General features: G+C 37.0%; 2 protein-coding genes across 3 annotated transcripts; one reads left to right on the top strand and one right to left on the bottom strand.

The window, feature by feature from the left end:
- The first annotated feature begins 31 nt into the window (after positions 1-31).
- pfn4 (profilin family member 4) lies at positions 32-2,579 on the top strand. The gene is made up of 4 exons (XM_079444035.1): positions 32-228; positions 343-477; positions 907-1,012; positions 1,093-2,579. The coding sequence occupies exons 1-4, from the start codon at positions 115-117 to the stop codon at positions 1,119-1,121; spliced, it is 384 nt and encodes a 127-aa protein (XP_079300161.1). The 5' UTR covers positions 32-114; the 3' UTR covers positions 1,122-2,579.
- lpin1a (lipin 1a) lies at positions 1,288-21,173 on the bottom strand. Of its 2 annotated transcripts, XR_013785644.1 has the most exons (22): positions 20,863-21,173; positions 18,726-18,926; positions 17,003-17,098; positions 14,161-14,462; positions 12,233-12,322; positions 11,425-11,523; positions 11,050-11,179; positions 10,679-10,964; positions 10,485-10,578; positions 10,210-10,391; positions 9,699-9,792; positions 9,505-9,574; positions 6,208-6,300; positions 5,988-6,049; positions 4,820-4,958; positions 4,586-4,734; positions 4,406-4,492; positions 4,168-4,320; positions 3,963-4,077; positions 3,780-3,883; positions 3,087-3,309; positions 1,288-2,539 (listed from the first exon to the last, which is right to left on the bottom strand). XR_013785644.1 is itself a non-coding variant. In XM_079444034.1 (21 exons), the coding sequence occupies exons 2-21, from the start codon at positions 18,915-18,917 to the stop codon at positions 3,150-3,152; spliced, it is 2,697 nt and encodes an 898-aa protein (XP_079300160.1). In that variant the 5' UTR covers positions 18,918-18,926; positions 20,863-21,173; the 3' UTR covers positions 1,288-3,149. The 2 variants fall into 2 exon arrangements, 1 of the variants encoding a protein (XP_079300160.1); XM_079444034.1 differs by having other exon boundaries at positions 1,288-3,309.
- Positions 21,174-21,429: the final 256 nt, after the last annotated feature.

The following is a 21,429-nucleotide window of genomic DNA, read 5'->3' on the forward strand; positions in this document are numbered from 1 at the left end:
CTTGTAAATATTCATGAGTCAGGCGGTTGTTAGGGGCGACAGCGTTCAGTTGTGAACGCGCAATATCTAATAACAGTTTCGAGCACTTTCTGAGGTGATTTGTTACATATAAATATGAACCCATTTCCAAAGTTATTAGAAGGCTGTCTCATTGACACAAAACATGTAGAGTCCGCAGCCATATTTGTGGCGAAAACTGGCGACTTAACGGCTGCGTCCAACTTTACAGTAAGTTTACTTCAACTCTGTGCATTTCAACAGACAAACATGTGTCATTTAAGGTTTTATTGATCATATTTGTTTACAACATGCCTGTTGAATCAGTTTAATGTCTTCAAACAGGTGTGTCCAGAACAAACACAGATGTTTCTAGACGCTTTCAAGCACGTTAATGTAACGAGGCAGAGAGGACTCGACTTCAGAAACAAACACTACACCTGTGTGCGTGCTGACAAGCACTCCATATACACAAAGTGTGTAGGTAACACACTAACTATACACTCTAATCTTTAATCAGACCTTACTTTACTCCAAATGTGTAAAGCCACTTAATAAATTGTGTATAACACGTCCCTTTCATAGTCTTCCGTTTCTTTTGCCCCGTTTTTTTTTTTGTCACATTGGACAAAACTGCTTCAATAGTTAACTTTTTTTTTAAGGAATAAAATATATCAAATTACTAATGCCAACAGTTCGACCCTTCAGTTTGACTTTTTTTCCTCTCTAGACAGTAACAACACCAGTTTCAACATTTTTGGGGGATAAGAATAAAAACTTTAATTCAAAAATGAAAAGGGTGTCTTTATAAAACTGGATATTTTTTATAACATCACTTCATTGACTCATAATAAAAGTTGCAAATGTAAACACATCATTCACTGATTTTTCTTTACGGTTTCTTCTTAGGAAGGACATGGCCTGATACTGGTGAGAACTGCACTGTATGTGATTGTTGCCACATATTCACAGAGCATGTATCCAAGCATCTGTGTGGAAGCAGTTGAGAAACTAGGTGAGCTAAAATTTTTGCCAAATGTTTTTTTAAATTAAACTTTTCTGCTCAACTTTTTGATAATAATGTTTGTATTTTAGCCGAGTATCTGCATGAAAAGGGAAACTGAAGCTAATCATATCAGACCCGAAGAGGTGAAGAATCTATTCAGTGTGATTTTTAACACAACTGATGAAAACCTATGAACTGTACTCAATCTGCTTAGTTAGAAGAACACCAAGGTAGGTTGTTTCAGTATGGCTCAGACAAACAAAAAACATAAAAAGCATGTTTTTGGATTCATGTAATGGGATTTTAATTTACACATTGAGATTTGGCATCTTAAAATATATACACAACCATAGTTTTACATCTCAACATTGAACATAATGACACAAACTCAACTGCTGCAACTTAGGCAACAAAGATCTTTCACAGAAAGAATATAAAACTACATAGAGACTGCAAACAGAACAAAAGCTATTCCAACTGAATGTTATTGGTGTTACCATTCATATAAACAGAGAACATGTTACACAGTCTTATATTATTTAGCTTTTTTAGTTTAGAATAATCTTAATGAACTGAAGACGCTAAGTATTGTAAGACATGTAGAAAGAGCAGAAACAATCTACAATGTTTGACCTGATCATTCACAGTGTTGAAGTTTGTAGCAGTCATCTGTCATTATAAGAAGCTTGTATCACCAACTGAACCAATTAGAGATCAGTACAATTTGCATTTTCATGTTGCACACATCTGTATCATATACTCTGTTTTTTCATTGCAGAACAATAACACCGTTTACGTTAAAATACAGTTCTTTCAAATCAATCCCTAAAGCCCATTCATCATTCATGCATCACATAAGTGCTTATTTAATGTGCTCCTTGATAACCATGGAAAACCACAGACTTAAGAATAAGCGAGAGCTTGTCCATTTACGTATCGCACAAAAACCTTATTCATTTACTAGAGACATATTTCAGTTTACAGTGTTTTCATAATACACCGTCCATTTCATCCTTTTATAAGACAAAAACAATACACACAATTGGGTAGAGGTGTTGGTATAATATAAAGATTGTTTTAAAATTTTTTATAAAATTTAATATACGATAATAGTATGCACCATGGATCAGATTTTATATTCTTAATTTTTGAAATAAGCAAAAAAAATAAATTCTCAGGTGTTGTTTATATATTTTATGAAAATGAGTAAAATGTATTAAATATGACATTAATATGAAGGAATTAATACAGGTAGGAAATACTTAATGACCTGAGTGTTCTTTGCATTGTTGTTTGCTTTTGTTTAGTTTCTGTTTTTCTTTAACATGCTGACGGGTGTGATGTATAACAAAATCAATTTCTGCATGATTCATATTTGCTGGTCAGAGTTATGAACTTTACGTAAAATACGCACAAATAATAAGGAATGCAAAGTTATCACATAATAATAAGCATTTGGCAAAATGTGAAGTGTGTATGTGGAAAAAAGGTGTCCAGGATGGCACAATTCAGATCGATCCACTTGCGTTAGTTGTTCTGTTGTTAAGGAAATGGAGTAGTAAAATAATTTAGATGTAAAAAAAAAAAAATTGACAGTTAATATTTTTTTTATAAAAGGTCACTTTACATTTCAAAAGACTACCTTGTGTAAATTCTGTATCACCTGAGATATACTAAAGCTGGCTTTATACCTACATCTGAGTTTATTTATTATTATTTTTTAATTTGATAAAACTTTAAAATTTCTCTCAGCATGTTTTATGACAAATGCTCAAAAAACTATTTATACTATGTACTAAAATAACTGTATTCCCTCATACATCTTGGACAAAGCCAATAGACTTTTTTTTTTTAAATAGCATAATGCAATTGCCTTGTTGGTTATGAATAACGCTTTTTGCACTTTAAAATAACTGTAACCTCAATAAACAAACAAATTCCCTAATATGCTACCAGTAAAACAAAATATTAGCACACACAGAAATGATAAATGTTTGTAAAAATGTCAAATAATAATGAAGGAACAGGCAGAGGGCGGCATGCGGTCTGCAAAGTGCTAAGTTGCTTGTGCGTAGAGGAATACCTATGGCAGTGCAGCGTCAGAGCTGAGTTTGTCGGGGATCTTTTTGCAGAACTGTATGTCCTTTCAGCTGCTGTCGGCATGTTGATCCTGCTTGTCTACCTCTGGTAACTGCTCTCTCCAGAAGGTGAACTGGCTGAAGGTGTCTGAACAGGGGAAGTCGGTGGTGTTCCCTCTTATCAGAAGAGGGAAGACATGATCCACGACCTCACACAGACGTCCATAACTAAAACACACAAGAATATACAGATGAATTTACTGTCAGACTGACCAATTTCAAACTATTAGACACTACTAAATTGTCTACTGTTAGATTCTGATGAGAATAATTGATAATAATGGAAATTACAAAAATATTCAAATGTGAAATGTCCAGATGCATTTAAATGAGAATTTAGAAGGAAATATGAGCTTAATTATTATAAATAATTTTTAAAAAAGCTTAGTATTAATGCTAAATATGTTTATTTTTCTTTTAATTTCGGATGATAGAAATGACAAAAACAATCAAAAGTATAAAAATGTCTGAATGCACTTAAGTGACAAATTAAATGAATGCATTTAAATGACAAATGGGAAAATTAGATAATTATCATGTCACAATGCAAACAAACAAAACAGGGTTAGTTTTATTGCAAAATATCCTTTTTTTTCTTTTACAATGAGACAGACATGTTTTCTGTTGCAATCACTTACGATGATATGTTGGTCTTTGCATGTTCTTGGATGAGCTCTCCCTTAGGATTCACAGTGAATATTCGGTTCAAAGGCACTCCAACCTCTTTATATGAATAAACATCCTGGAGTGAAGAACATTCCTTAGAAATTTGCATATATCAGATGAAGGTAATGTTAGCAGTTCTTGCTACCAGTACTTACTGTTGCTCTGTTTCCAAAAGCAGCATAGAAGGGTTCTGTGTTTGGATAGAACAGGTTTTTAATGTCGGTCAGACATTCAATTTTAAACGTTTCTGGCTTCTTCTCAATGACCTCCCTGAAATTAAAAGACAAGACATCAGTTACATGTAATATGGCATTCTCTCAGTTTTTTTAAAGCCTATACATGTTTTGTGTGTGTTACAACCTGTGAAATGCAGAGAACAGACTACTGGGACTAAGCAGCACAGGTCCCATGGGTAGCATGGTGCCTCTTTCATTAACCCAGTGCAGGTAACCCCTGGTCATATCAGCCATGCCAATTGCCCGAGCTGAGCAGTACATAAACTTGTAGCCGTTCCTGTTTGACACAGATAATTAGATATATTAGACATTTTAAAATGGGCCAAAAATGGTTTTGCTCACATGTGTGGTATGGGACTCACTGGCTGACTCTGTGGTAGAGTCGGGCAATGCCCTGATGGGTCCAGTCTTTACCCAGAGTGGGTAAAATGTGTCCCAGGGTGTCAGACCTGAAGGAGATTTTGCAATTTAGACTGTACCTTCATTTTTTCATCTGACAAACCCCTTATATTTCCACAGAAAGTTGCCTTGAGTAGTCTCACCTTGTGATGGTGCCATCGATATCTGAAATCACTATCTTGTCATCCCAGTTCCACAGATAAATGGTGCCCTCACAACGGCAGGTGCCCTGATACTGGGTGGTGACGCTGAAGAGCACATCATTGGGGCCATCTTTTAAGTGCAGACTGGCCTGTGAGGAACATGCTTGTAGCGTGGGTTTCCATAACCTATTCTGTGACTGAATTTACTGGCTTTATGGAAAATGAGATACTTACTAGCTGTTCTGAGGACAAACGAAGTGTCTTCCTGTAGCAGTGGCCTCCAGTGCTGTGGAGAACTTCAGGCTGATTGCTCACAGGATTCTGTTTAGCACCTCCACTGTCATCTTCACTGGATGATGATTCATCCTTTAATCTATGAAAAATACCACCAGTCAAAATGTATACTCTATAAATAATCTACATTCTCAGTCTTCTAAAATATGTTTTGTTTGATAAGTCACACAATTGTCTCTGTATCTGAGCTCATATTCTAAAATTTAGTTACTATTCTAAAACCAGATTTTGTAGTTACTGTCTATAGAAGTCATAAAGGTACAGTACCAAAAACTGTATTTCTGTTTAAGGGCCAGATTTACTAAACAGGGCTAAACTAAACAAATTAGTGTTTTCCATAGCATAATTCCATAAAAGTGCCGATGGGAGAGGAAAATTCTGCAGGTGATTTACTGACAATGTGCACATTAAAGAACGCAGATACAGCCAGATAATTTCCATAATGACCAGTGCAATCTACCAAGAGCAACGCAAATTACCCCCTGCTTTATGACATGCTTTTTTTGGGTGTTAAATAATGGCACAAATATCAGTAATTTGACGCGAAAGGGAAACTCCTACAAATGCATATTCAAAAAGGTCAGGTGCAAAAATATCTGTGTCTTCGTCTTTTCAGTGCAAATTCTTCACTATTTTTTTTTATTTATTTAGCAAATCCTGACAGTACTATTTTAACACCAAAAGACCGTTTGGGCTGGCACAAGCTGTTAGTGACTGGCACTATGTCTGTTTAATTCTAAAGACATGAGAGATGTGTTATATGTTTGTGTTAAACTTAATTACAACTTTTGGATGTGAGAGACCTTGACTAAAGACTGATATGAACGTTCAGGGCAAATAAATAGTAAAATAGCTGTAGAGGAATTTGGAAGCAACTCTTCTGTCTCTAGTCTTGTATTTGGGTTTTTTTTTTTTTAAACAATGGTCTGAATAGACATATTGCATGTGAAAATTGAACCGATTATTGTGCCAAGCATTTGTGTTGAACAGGCCTAAATTTTATACAACTGTATTTCAGTTGAAATATGCTCAGAAAATGCAGAATATGACCCTTTAATCTATTAGCCAGAACAATGTTCTGTTTTTCTAAATATTAAACATTAGGTACCTGCTCACTGATGCTGTTCTTATAGAATCCTCTCCACCTTCAATCTGGTCAGATGCTGATTCCTGTTGCAGTAGGAATGATAGTAACTCATTTGCATGCTTTTTTTGCATATAATATTTGCAAACCTGCCAAGTTAAAAAGTCTTGTGATAAATCTGGTATAATTTCACCCCCTTAATTCAATTCACAATTATTTCCCATATGCAATAACACAAATATACCGATTTGGAGCTGTTGTTTCTGCCCCGCCATGAAAACCACCAGCGTCCTCCTTTCTTGGGCATCTTCTCCTTCATGATGTTCTCCACTGTGGCCTGGAGCAAACGCACAGAGCCCCTGATACTCAAAACTCAAAAACTAAATGACAGGATGACTGTGACTGAACAAACATGCAGCTAATAAATCAACTAAAATTCACAAAGACGTACAGGACTAGAGCCGAACACGCTAGGAAAACAGTATGTGAAGAAACCAAGAGCAGAGTAGACGTAACTCAGACAGGAATACTTAGCGCAATGGCACACAATGGGATGGGATGAGGGGAGATCGATAAAAAAAAAAAAAGAAGAAAAACAGGGAGGAGGGAAGAAACAAATTTAAATGCCCTGGAGTGCCATGAGAGCCGGGGTGTATTATACACAAGGACTTTAAAAAGCCATGAAACACTCGAGGGAACACTTGAGAAGACAAACAATACAGAAACAAAACAGTATTTTCTACCACTGTGATGTATTTTATCATTTACCTATTTAAACTGTGCTATTCATTTGGTTAGTACTGAGATAGTGTTAAATAAGCAAAGGTGTCCAAATTATTATAAATATTCAAAAGTGAGACACATCCAGTGGAGTACAGTATTTTTTGAACTGTATATGATGGACAATGATGTTCTTCTTTTTATAACAGTCTGCAAACGTCTGGGGACTGAGGAGACAAGTTGCTCAAGTTTAGGAATAGGAATGTTGTCCCATTCTTGTCTAATACAGGCTTCTAGTTGCTCAACTGTCTTAGGTCTTCTTTGTCGCATCTTCCTCTTTATGATGCGCCAAATGTTTTCTATGGGTGAAAGATCTGGACTGCAGGCTGGCCATTTCAGTACCCGGATCCTCCTTCTACGCAGCCATGATGTTGTAATTGATGCAGTATGTGGTCTGGCATTGTCATGTTGGAAAATGCAAGGTCTTCCCTGAAAGAGACAACGTCTGGATGGGAGCATATGTTGTTCTAGAACTTGGATACCTTTTAGCATTGATGGTGCCTTTCCAGATGTGTAAGCTGCCCATGCCACACGCACTCATGCAACCCCATACCATCAGAGATGCAGGCTTCTGAACTGAACGCTGATAACAACTTGGGTTGTCCTTGTCCTCTTTAGTCCGGATGACATGGCGTCCCAATTTTCCAAAAAGAACTTCAAATTTTGATTCATCTGACCACAGAACAGTTTTCCACTTTGCCACAGTCCAATTTAAATAAGCCTTTGCCCAGAGAAAACGCCTGCGCTTCTGGATCATGTTTAGATATGGCTTCTTTTTTGACCTATAGAGTTTTAGCCGGCAACGGCGAATGGCACGGTGGATTGTGTTCACCGACAATGTTTTCTGGAAGTATTCCTGAGCCCATGTTATGATTTCCATTACAGTAGCATTCCTGTATGTGATGCAGTGCCGTCTAAGGGCCCGAAGATCACGGGCATCCAGTATGGTTTTCCGGCCTTGACCCTTACGCACAGAGATTGTTCCAGATTCTCTGAATCTTTGGATGATATTATGCACTGTAGATGATGATAACTTCAAACTCTTTGCAATTTTTCTCTGAGAAACTCCTTTCTGATATTGCTCCACTATTTTTCGCCGCAGCATTGGGGGAATTGGTGATCCTCTTGCCATCTTGACTTCTGAGAGACACTGCCACTCTGAGAGGCTCTTTTTATACCCAATCATGTTGCCAATTGACCTAATAACTTGCAAATTGGTCCTCCAGCTGTTCCTTATATGTACATTTAACTTTTCCGGCCTCTTATTGCTACCTGTCCCAACTTTTTTGGAATGTGTAGCTCTCATGAAATCCAAAATGAGCCAATATTTGGCATGACATTTCAAAATGTCTCACTTTCAACATTTGATATGTTATCTATATTCTATTGTGAATAAAATATAAGTTTATGAGATTTGTAAATTATTGCATTCCTTTTTTATTCGTAATTTGTACAGTGTCCCAACTTTTTTGGAATCGGGTTTGTACATTTTTTTGAATATACTCATTTAAATGTATTTAGAATTATAATGAATTACAATTTGTATATTAAAATGATTCATATAAAAATACTAAATAAATAAATAAAAAAGAATTGTGCTTTCTTATTATGTTAACAGAAATAAAGTTAAGTCACATACTAAAGTGACGTGACATACGGCCAAGTATGGTGACCCATACTCAGAATTCGTGCTCTGCATTTAACCCATCCAATGTGCACACACACAGCAGTGAACACACACACACACACACACACCCGGAGCAGTGGGCAGCCATTTATGCTGCGGCGCCCGGGAAGCAGCTGTGGGTTCGGTGCCTTGCTCAAGGGCACCTCAGTTGTGGTATTGAGGGTGGAGAGAGCGCTGTACATCCACCTACAATCCCTGCCGGCCCGAGACTCGAACCCGCAACCTTTGGATTACGAGTCTGACTCTCTAACCATTAGTCCACAACTTCCCTTGTACATGTACATCACTGGGCAATCAATGTTTGACTGTGATATTAACTAGCTCAAATGTTAAAGGGTTAGTTCACCCAAAAATGAAAATTCTGTCATTAATTACTCACCCTCATGTGGTTTTCAAACCCGTAAGACCTTCGTTCATCTTCAGAACACAAATTAAGATATTTTTGATGGAATCTGAGAGCTGTCTGACCCTGCACAGACAGGAATACAACTGAAATGTTCCCAAGTCCAGAAACGTAGCAAGCAGATCGGTGAAATAATCCATGTGACATCAGCGGTTCAACCGTAATTTTACAAAGCTACGAGAATACTTTTTGTGTGCAAAATATAAGTTGATATGTTTTCTATGTTGTTATGATTTGATCTGAACAAAAACAACTTATCCGCATGACGCAGCTGACACAGAGCAGCATATGCTGTTTACATCCAGCGGATACTCTCCAAAATGGCACTAGAGTGATGCGGAGGAGACGAATTGTTGAATAAAGTCGTTATTTTTATGGATTATTTTACCGATCTCCTTGCTACATTTCTGGACTTGGGAACATTTCAGTTGTATTGCTGTCTATGGAAGGGTCAGACAGCTCTCAGATTTCATCAAAAATATCTTAATTTGTGTGAACGAAGGTCTTACGGGTTTGAAATGACATGAGGGGGAGTAATTAATGACATAATTTTTGGGTGAACTAACCCTTTAAGCTTTATTTAATCTACAGTACTATAAAGTCACATTGTCAGTGTTTGTTGAATACCTAAAGACCTTTATGTATGTGTGTGTTGTTTATGCAGTCCTTACCTTTGGCAAGGGCTTCTGGAAAACCTGCATGGCTAGTACGATAGGAGCGGCTGAGGTCCAATTATAATACCTTCGTGGAGAAAACAAAATGTGTGAAATAAATGACAAATGTAATAAAAAAACTTAATTGTAAATTTAGGAGTATTTTGACATTTTGATGAATGACATTATATATATGTTTTTATGTGACATACTTAGTGCCAATCTTTACGACCAGGTTGGGATCATCAATGACAGATGGATTATCTGCAAACTCCTGATAAGATATTGCTCGTTCCTCAAATTCCTCTGTGAATGAAAGATTATAAAAACTCGAATTACTTCCCTAGCTAATGAAATCAGGATAAATCTAGAAAAACAGGATATTAATACAGAGCCTACAGAATAACAGAACAGCTACTGAAAATACATTATTTTACACTACCATTGAAAGGTTTGGGGTCAGTAAGTTTAAGTAATTCAACAAGTTTAAAGTTGGCAAAAAAATGTTCAAAGGTGACAGTAATGACATTTTACATCAAATTACTTTTTAAATATTAAAATATAAAACAATTAAAAAAACGTATTTTAATTGCAATAATATTGAAAAATGTTACTGTATTGTTGTCAAATAAATGAGCTTCTTTCTTTTAAAAACAAAAAAATATTACCAACCCCAAACATTTTAAAAGAAGTTTACAGGTACATCACAACTTGTCCTTTTACCTCTAGTGATCTCTCTGTTTTCTGTCAGTCCTCCACAGAGAGAGATAGCAATATGAGGCAAGTCTCCTAACTGGTCAGAAAAGCTGTCCACCCCACTGTCCATTCCACTGCTGCCCACTGACTGAGGGGACTGATTGGCACTTCTAGAATCTGCCCCACCCCTCACAGAAGTTGCTCCATCACTGAACAACAAGAAATAAATTTGACAATTAAAAATCATTTAAAATACTTACTTTATTTACACCTGGATCATAAATGAACAAGTGAAAATTTACCTCTTTGGAAAGTACAAGGCTGCCACCTCAGGCTCCAACTCTGTGATGTCATCCAGGTATACTCCATCTGATCCCAGGTGCCGGCTCCTTTTGTCTAGGAATGATATAGTGTGGCATTATATGTCTTATCCAAATATGATTTGCTTTGTAACTTTATCATAAAAAGGCATTTTTAGAGCCTTAATGCTCTCTACCTTTTCTCTTGGATGGAGAGTCTGTCTTGCTAATGGCATGAGCTCCAGGACTGTGCCGCCCCTCTTCTAGGTCTGTGATAAGATGGGCGGCTGCACTGATGGCCTCCACATCTACAACAGCAGGAGATGTTGCCTCTTCAACCCTGAGATCAGGCACATACACATCACTGCCGTGAGAGTCCATCATCACATCCCCAGTGACGGCTCTGAAGTGTGTGCTTTCAGACGGTGGGATTGATCTTGGGGTCACCACCATGGGCTCAGACATGGGCTGCAGGAATGATGGCTGTGGAAAGAGAAAGACATAGAGTTAGTCGCTTCACAATTGTAAATTTGTTGTGGTTATGTGGCATGTCTAGGGATTATTGTACCTTGGCAGCATGAGGCAGCTCTCCCCATGTCCAAAGCATCTCAGGGTTGTCCGGTTTCCCTCCGCTCCTCTGACTGGCCAGCAATTCGGAGTCACTCTTGGGTGTAGATGACAAGGAGCCATTTGGGCTGCTGAAGGGAAGAATGAAAGACACTAAGAAACATTTGGATTAACTGTAGATTTGTATTTATACAGCTGTTGTGAAATAAGCTAGGAAAAATGCCGTCCTGCAAAACTGAATTTCATGCTTGACAAACAGGAAAAATCTTTCAATTGGACAATACAGTAGAGAAATGTAAGGCTTTTTAAAGCTTAAGTTACAATTTATGCCTTTGTTTCAAATTTAATTACATTGTATAGTAGCAGCAGTGGTTACCTGGGTGTGGACTGAAACATGGCTGTTTGTTGAGGGCAGGAAATGGACAATCCTGAATTGGTGGGAATGGGTAAGGAGCAGATCTTCTCCAACCCTTTGCTGTGGGTCAGAAAACAAAGATTTATTTTCAAATGTCCATTATTTTGAATCTCATTAATACAATAAATAATATACATTATAAGCATAATAATATTATATGTCTGTTGTAGAATAAACACAGCCGAATGTATTGACATGTATTGTGTATTATGATATGTATATTCATCATACAGTAGCTTTGGGAACAGTTTGCTGATGATAATGGATATATATTGATAAAACCTTCAGTCCAGTCTCGGTTACAGTCAGCAATACAGCATAAACTGGGATTTACTGTTGTGAGAAACAATCCTGTTGGACTGAATGTTGCAGACATACACGGTTTTGGATTTAACAGGGTTTTTTCACTTCTTCATCATTATTGTATTTTCGCTGAATTGCTGGCATTGCACTGTTTCGTTTAGATTATTTCATTCAACTGACAGGCACAAACAGAGATTTCTTTTCTTTTCTTTGAAATGCACAAAATAACTTTAAGGCCTGTTTTTCTTCCTAAAAACACCTAAAAGACTGGCAGTTCTCCAGTTAAGAGGCTGTTTTATGTTTTATACTAGTCGTGGTAATTTTTTTCCTTTTTTTGCTATGAATTATATACATTTGCATTCTCTTTACCACAACTTTGCAACTTCATATCTTGCAATTGTGGCTTTTTCCATAATTGACTCAGATGAACTAAGTGGCTGAAAGTAGGGAGTCTTAAGTGGCATACCTTTGAACAGCAGTCCAGTTCCCTTCAGACTGTGTGTAAGTGCTAATTGTTCCTTTCACCTGCTCAGCAAATAGCTCATGTGACATGGCTCTGAAAACAATTACAATATAGGCAAACATATACATAAGTATATATACCTACAAAAGGTAAGAGTAAGACATTGTATACATTTAAAGTATATTTTTATTTAATGCGTATAGATATAGCCAGAGATAATCTGCAGTGCTTGTCATCAACAGGCTCATTCTTCCAGTAAGACAGAGAGCATTGTGGGGTTTCTAGAGAGCTGGATTCAAACTGCCGCTTTGCCGAGCAACACATTCTTGAGTTTAGATTAATTCCCAGCTGACTCTTTTTTGCCTTGTGAACAGTGTTTTCCCAGTGGCCTTTACCGTCACTTTTTAAATTTATTACTGGTACCTGGCAAACAGATTCTTGGTAATGCAAAGCATGTAGTGCATTAAAAGTTTGAAATTTTAACTTGCTTATCCAGATTGAAAAGATAAGATACATAACTTGTCGTCCACTGGGAGTAAAAGAAGGGAAAAGGATGTTTATGTTGTTAAACTGGTTTATATTGCAAATAATTTCTTTTCTTAGTTATGTGGGGGAATGCTAGATTGCCCAGCATTACAAAGGACTCCCCTCGAGCTGGAGCCAGAACTGGCATGGTTTCATGAATTTCGTGGAAAAATATTGGAGGGGCTGTTTGAGCCACTTGTTTACTTCAGCAATAGGACTGGCGACCTCTTTTTCTCCACTTAGCCTCTCTCTCTCCATTGCAGAGCTTATTCAAAGAGTGAACAAACAGACACAGCCCACATCGAAAGACCACTGCAACTGGATTCATTCCAGCAAACTTGCAGCAAAAAAAATTATACCACTGCAATCACACAATTTGCAGTGTTTTCAAATGGGTTAAGAGAAGGAGAATCTCTCTGCGTTATCAAAACCATCTGTTCTGTCCTAAATGTTGCATGCTCTATTCAGGAAATAAGTAAAGCTTCACAGCTCCTGCCAAGCTGAACTCAAAAAGTGGGATTTAGATTCCGTGTGAGATCTTGGCAAGACCACTATACCCATTTACCCGCATACAATGAAAGTGAATGGTAACCAGGGGCTGTCATACTTCAAAAAACACCATATCACATCAAACCGTGAAAATTATTATTATTGTGATACTTTATTCTCAAATTATTAATGTTAACAACATCAGCATTGCGTGACTATGGGTATAGTGTGTATTAGCGTGAAGATTTAAATTTCTGTACAGTCTAATCTAATTGTCATGCCATTCGAATTTCATACTAAGAAATTATTTTAACCCAAAAAGCAAACTAGGCCAGCTTCAAACTGGTTTTCTTTAAAATACAAATCTTGTGTAATCCCAGGCTATCTGTAATCAGAAGCACATTTAAAACTGGAATATAATTTAATTTAATTCACATGTGTTTCATAAACACACAATCCTTTCTGGATTATAATCCGCCATCAAAATGATACATTTATTTATTCTAGCTGCTGTGAGAAATGGCTAAACGATCCGCCACCTGCAGGATCCTCATATGTGATAGCCTACTAGCCGGGACAACTTCTTCACGTAATGACGCAGTGCCATGCTCGAATTTCCCACGAAATTCGCCATTAATTCGAAATAGCGCCATTTTTACCCGCACCACTCAAATTAGAAAACATTATAAATTAACCGTTGTGAATCGGGCTAAAGTAAGGCGATAGTTTTGAACACTGGCTGGTTATGTAATTGCTCAAATATTGATTTCGGATCATTTTTAACCAAAAGTTACGGACTGCAGCTTTAAAAAAATAAAACAAAAAAAAACTCATACAGGTTTAGAATGACATGAATGTCATGTGTAATAATATTTATCAGATTAAAAACTTTCCCTATATCTTCTGTTTGTTCTGACCTGCTTCCAGTAGTCTCTGTATCATCATCAGAACTCATATCAATGGGAAACATGTCTTCGTCTTCCGAAAAGTCTCCGGTGTCTTCTCGCTTCATGCTGTCAACTTGAGATTTTCTTCTCCTCTTCCTTCTCTTCTTCATTATTGAACTGTCACCAGGGGCCTGCATGGGTCCCAGGGTTTGAAAGGAGGTTCCGTTTCCAGAGTCAGACAGACGGGACGTGCCTTTTCCAACGTGGGCCTGCATTAGGGCAGAGCCCTCTGAAATTATGGGTGATGTAGCCAAGTGGGACGGCACCATCTCCTGTAGAGGGAGTAACAATAGTACTAAATGTAGGCAATGCATTCTTTAGGGAGTTTTTGCATTTTAAAGATTTTTTTTAATCTTTGGAGGAAAACCTCTAGATCTATTTGTAAAACACTGACTGTATATCTGCAAACACAACCATTCACTAATATAACCATGAATGTACACTGTAGCCATAGATTTGGTTTGACTGTGTGCGCTTAAAACCCAGAAGCACAACACTGTGACCCAAATGCCTTGTGACAGATCACTGCATCTTTCATTACAAACAAACTCATGCACGTGCAGCTCTGAACTGTTTCTAAGTCATGGTTTCATAAGACATAAGTGCATAGCTGCACATAAATATCTGATAGCATAATGCTCAGTTGTTTATGTCACTCAATTGCCCTTGAGAACCAGACGACCAGCTCATACGTCAGTTATCACTCCCATAGACAGACCATTATCAACTCTAGCTCTGCTAAACATCATCGCCACAACACAAATAGATACGCTGACTATAGTCAACAGCAGGAACCATCACAACAGCTAATACAGAAAACCAGAGTTCTTAAGCGTTTTAAAATCACTTTCATTAGAGGAGGACAGGCTACAGTTAGTTAATTAGTTGCACTCCAGACTAACCCCATTGGTTGAGGTTGGCAGATGGTCAAATCCAAGTCTGAATGGCTAACATACATAGATTCTTTTCTACCCTTTATAAAGTCTTCAGCTGCCACAGAGACAAATGTGATTTCTCAGGATACCTATTTAAGTATAGGCCTATATGGCATCTGACATTTTGTGTATGGTATTACAAAAAAAAAAAAAAAAAAATCCCTTTCAGGAGCTTTAATCTCTTGTACTGGCAATAAGACAATCCCAATTTACTGCACTTCAGTAAAAAAGACTGTTATGCATTAAAACTGCTATTTTAAAACTGCTAAAAATGCTACACATTCATGCAATAATGCCACACATCATTACAAGGATAAGTAGTATGTTTAAAGCACACTCTTTCTCCACTGTCACTCATAAAAAAGGTAACAAATAAAAACATAAAATGGCCAAAAAAATGAAACAAACGAATAAAACAGAACACATGCTGGGTTGTTTTCAACCAACAGTTGGGTTAAATGTTTAACCCAACCTTCTGGGCAGTAACCAACCACTGGGTCAAGACAACCCAGTCTCTGGGTTCGTCCATATTTTACCCAGCACTGGGTTGCATTTAACCCAGCATTTTTTAGAGCATAGTTAATGTAAACATATCAAACATTTAAATTTTTTAACAAAACATTTTTACATATTTTAATTTTGGTAGTTTATTTATTTTCATTGCTAATAAATCAAATAAAGAGTTTTAAATAAATATTTTTTTTAATTTTATGTAGATTTGTATTTAATGTTCATTTCTAATGAATCAAATAAAGGGTTTTTAGCATTTTAATTTTTATATATAATTTTATAATTATAAAACAATTTTTATTTAATTTAATTTTGATTTAATTCATTGCTAATAAAAAAAGAATATCAAACATTGTGGTAGTACGTTGTAGTAGCTGTAGAACATTCATGAATATAAAACCAAATAAATAGAAAACTAAAATTAAGTGGCATTACATCTGTAGAAGATTGTCTCCTAAAATGCTACACCAAAGCATCCAATGTATTAAATGTCCTTCTCTAGAAGTGTTACACTTGCATTCATAACAAAATATCATATTAACATATATGACGGTATTCAGGAGTGAAGCAATTACATATTCCTGTGAATGCAATCCAGTCATAGCTCTCTGCTTGCTACTGGCTGGCTATATTTAGTAAAATGAAGCACAAACATCTAAACCGGTTCAGACAAATAGACAGTGATTCTACTGGCATAAAGAATAACATAATTTAGCGAGCACATAATATTATTACACAGGTGTATGCAAAGAGAGCATTATTTTAGTAACACAAGGCAAAAGTTGAGGGATCACAGGAAAAGTACATCTCTCTTTTTTGTGCCGTAGTCAAAATCCTTCAAGAGCCAGAATGTTCCACATGAGTGCTAACCAGGGCAACCATTCTAGCAATTACCGAACGCAGTGTACCTCAGCAGATATTCATCTAAGGCATGTGTGCTTGTGATGAGCAAGAAACCATCTGTGGTCAGAAAGTAATGAGAAAGTTTGAAAGACTAAGCCAGGAGGATAACCAACATACACGGACAGAGCTTTTCTTATCTCAGCAGTCGGACAGTGTTCTCTGGTACATTACTTTGTCCTTTAAATTGGCTGGCTTTCGCTTTCAACCTTGGGAAGCATAAAGATGGGTGCTGTTTTAGACAGAACAACGGTGCCCTTGGCTAAAAGGGTCTGTTCTAGAGCAAGCTCGGGTAACAGAATGCATGCAGCTGGATTGTTTTCAGTAAACAAGTTCAGATTTCAAGCTATGGTACTCATGAGGAGACTTGCATACGTTGTGTTACATTTCTCAGTGCACAATGACTCTTGGCTGCAATAAAAGCAATGCTACAGGATTTATTGTTTGGTACAGGACGCAGGACTCACCTCACCACTTTCTGTTTCTTTGACAAAGAATGCCTCTCCATTTTCACCTAGTTTCATGTGTAAGCTGACCGGCTCCCCATTTATCTCAATGTCAACCTGAAGAGAAAGGGAACATGGAATGCTGTCACTATAATAAAGGCAATTTACAACAGTAAGCCATGTGCAACACAAGGCCAATAACAATGCTAATTTTATCCCATTTTAAAACAACAACTTCAAAGAGTATATTTATGTCCATGGGTTTGATATAATAATATATTTTACTTGATATGTCTCCAGACATTCTGGACGTTGGACAGAATAAAACTTAAAATTCTGAATCATTTACTCACCTTTATATGGTTCCAAACCCATAGTTCAATTCATTCAGTTCAGTTCAGTTCACATTTATTTGTATAGCGCTTTTCACGATACATGTTGTTTTAAAGCAGCTTTAGAGAAAATTAATGTTTCTACATTACAATTAAGAGTGATCTGTTATCAGAAGTGACTGTGTCTAAGCAATGTCCATATGGCAGAAATATAGATTAAACAAATTATGAGAATTTTGTTCATCCTCAGAACAAAAATGAAGATATTTTTGATATTATCTTATCCTTTTTGTCCCTTCATTTAAAGTCCACACAATCAAAACTTTTACACATCAAAAAGTACAAAGAGACATTGTAAAAGTAATCCATTTGAACTGAGCAGTTTAATCCAAGTCTTCTGATGAGACTGGATCACTTTATACGATGAACAAATTTAATTTAGGCTTTTATTCACTTATAAACATTGATCAATGCACATACATAGAGGACTTCAAACATGGTAAACGGAAGTCTAAACGGAAGCTGGGCTTGCTTGATGCGTGATAACAGACCTAATTGAGCATATTTACATGCATACCAAAGGGCTGATAACTACCAAAAATGTGTTAATTGAATTAACCTGATTTACTGGTTTGCATCCACCTCAATAGCCTAGCAATGCAAGTAAACAGTGTTTACAAGACTGTACTGCAAGGAAACTTGCACAAACTTATTCTACAAGTTTCTATGACTGTGCCACCTGTCTTTGGCTTCACGAGATGAGAACACAATTTTTTACACTTTATTTTAGGTGTCCTTGTTACAGTGTAATTACACATTTAAGTACTGATTAACATTAATTAACTACATGTACTTACTATATGGTTAGGGTTAGGATTAAAGTTTGGCTTAGGGTTACTTGCATGTAATTATGCAGAATTTATTGTTATTATAATAGTAAGTACATGTAACGTGTAACAAGGACACCTTAAAATAAAGTGTTACCATCTATTTCTATTAGTTTGTGATATAATTTCCTCCTCCTCTATCGCAAAACACTTGCTGTGGTCCACAGCAGGTGAATGCAGGTTAAGGTGTTTATATGCTGGACGAGATGGGTAAATATCTAACTGTGTAACTTTTTACAATACAAATCGTTGCAAAGCAGCTCTACAGGAAATTAAGTTTCCACAATATATTTATATATTGCAGAACCTTAAGTTTATGTGAACTTATGCAACCAGTTTACCATATTTACATGACCACATGCTTTACCACAAGCATAATTGGTTTAAGAACGTGCATGTAAAATGCATGGGGGGGGGGGGGGGGGGGGTGAAATAACCGTTTAACACACAAGATCAGTGAAATGGTAAGCTGCAAAAATATGGAAAATCTCATATGCTGCCACCCTAAAGCATGTCTGTGCTTACCACTTTCTCCCGGGAGCGCAGCACTCCCATCTTGCCAAAACGGACGTGAAAAGGAGAGCACTGCAGAGTGCCATCGGGCTGACGCACCACAATAACATCGATACAGCCGGACAGGGTGGCAGGGTTAAGGCCTCTGTACAGCTCCTTCACCTGCACAAAAACCTGACCAGCTAGCTGACCCACGTAGTTCATGGTCTGACTCTGAAATAGAGAGAAGTCAAGCTTTTAAAGTCAAACATGAAACTACTCAAATCATCACCTTAAAATAATCCTAAAATCTCTGTTTTTCCTTATTATGTTCCAATTATTATGTTCTGTGTTGCTCTTTTACATGTAACAAAAAATTATATTAATAAGCCAGTACTTGATAATTTTATCATTAAATAAAGCTATATAATTCTCTGTGAACTTCAGCACTACAATTAATAACTGTTTGTGTGAAAGTTGTGATGTTGATGAGCCATCTGTGTGTGTTTAGTGAGTATGATAACATTAAACATCTCTATAATAAACAGTCCTCAAGGATTGTGCAAAATTTTGCAGCTGCAGACCTAATGGTGAAGAAAAAACCTGTAGAGCGAACTAGGTCTAATAAAAACATGCTGTCTTGCTCAACTCAAGCCCAGATCTCTTTGGCAATTTAGGTGAAAGGTAAAATATCATAGAACCCCTTAAGACTGCAAGCAGTAGATACAATGACATTGCTCAAAAAAGGATTACAAGTGGTGTTCCTCAAGCATTGCCAAGGGTTTAATAATGCCTGGTTCTGGCATGCTCTACCAACTGCCTCTCTGTAGTGGACAGCACATAATGTTTAAAGTAATTAGCTAATTGCAAGTGTCTGCAATTTAAAAAAATAGTGTGCACTATTACAATATGCAAGCTAGGGCTTGCGTAATTCCTACAAGGCAGAGCAAGTTGGCATTAATGGAAAGGAAAGAAAGAAAAATCTTTTTGTATGCATTAAGAGTTCCCACACTTTTTGAACAATTAATTTAATGACTTGCCCAATGACCTTTCCAGCTGTTCATGATTACTAAAAGGATTTATTTAGAATTCGATTTCTGGCCGGATTTGCATTTGATTGTCAGGTGCCAATTTTCTGAATTAACAGAATTAAACATTTACATTTAGTTCTGTACAAATGACCCTCAACGGACAGACTGAAGCTGCCGTGGTCAAACATTTCAAGCCAAAGATATATATTCTGTATATTCATTACAGACTTTGCCTGGAAATCACAGTTTTAAAATTCACTCATCTTTTTAGGTTTTCCCTGATTGGAAAGTCTGGCTTTTAAAAAAAAACTGACAATCTTATTAGCCCAAATAATTCACCCCTAGATGTAACCCCGAGATTGTGTAAAAAAACTTAAAGTAAGCCTTCATTGTTCATACACAACAGACGTATCCTGCATATTTACACAAATGCACATAGTCACATGGGACTGACATGGCTCCAATAGTTCTGCTGTTAGATACTGGTGCCAATAATAGCCCATGCATCCAAATGTTCAGTGCATTTATGATGCTTGATTTGACACTAGAGCTGCAGGATAACTACTGCATAAATGCCTAATCAACAAACACTTTAAGACTCATTTCAACTAATTAAAGGACCATCCAAAGGACAAGGAGGTCACTGCTAAGGTCATTATATATATACATATACGTGCATTGTTACATATTAAGAATGTATATTTTGCAATAACTACTGAATTATGGCTAATAGAGAAAATGATAGAGAAATTACACGCAAGTACTCGGCAGTACATACATTTCAGATGGCACTTAGAGAGTTTATATATATATATATATATATATATATATATATATATATATATGCATAATTTTTGCAGTTAACGTTAATTGAAATTAAATCCACGTCTACAACATAAAATGTGTATAATCGTACTGATAATTGCACGACTGCTACAGAAACAGAATGTCGCGGATCATTACAGTAACAGTCACAGAGTCACAGACCCAGTGGATATAAACAATCCTCTGCTGTGCTATAAAACAGAAGCCCTTCACTGTGTTAACCCAAGCAAGTGCATGCATTTACGTTTGCAAATGATTATAAACAGGATGGAAATGAGAGGCCAGGGAGGGATGAATTTCCCTGTAAAACATACGTGGGATGCGCAAAGGCGTTAGGATGTCACAGCCATTCAAAAGTACTTAGTGGATCCTCGGACGCGGCTGAATCCGGTTGATGTTCGCTGCTCTTCGCTCATGTGTTTTGTCTCTGCCGTTTGACACACTGTATGTTCACTGTCTGTCTGTGTTGGTGTTGTATTTAAAGCTGGGTGGAAACTGTTTGCAGTGAGTAGCAGTCCCTGCCTCTGCAGCTGACATCACATTTAACCCTTTACACCCATCTACATCGCTATCTACGCGACGCGACAAACAGCTCCCATTTACAGTCAATGAAGCTGCCTACTATATCGAATAGTATGCGCGCGACGCGTCTTTCACGTTTGTGGTTGGAGTTATGACGTCGCCACACTCTGGACCAATCAAACACTTTGTTGATGCGACGCAACGCGACAAGAACGCTAGCGTTGGCTCTGGCGTTGGTTATCCGACACCGTAAACAAGCGTCAACGGGATTATGTGTATACTAAAATGCATTAGAGTTATTTTAAGCACCTTCAACCTTCGGTTTTTAACATTTTTAAACGCAATTAACGTTTATTCGA

This window comes from Barbus barbus (assembly GCF_936440315.1).
Source record: "Barbus barbus genome assembly, chromosome: 20".
Lineage (NCBI taxonomy): Eukaryota > Metazoa > Chordata > Actinopteri > Cypriniformes > Cyprinidae > Barbus > Barbus barbus.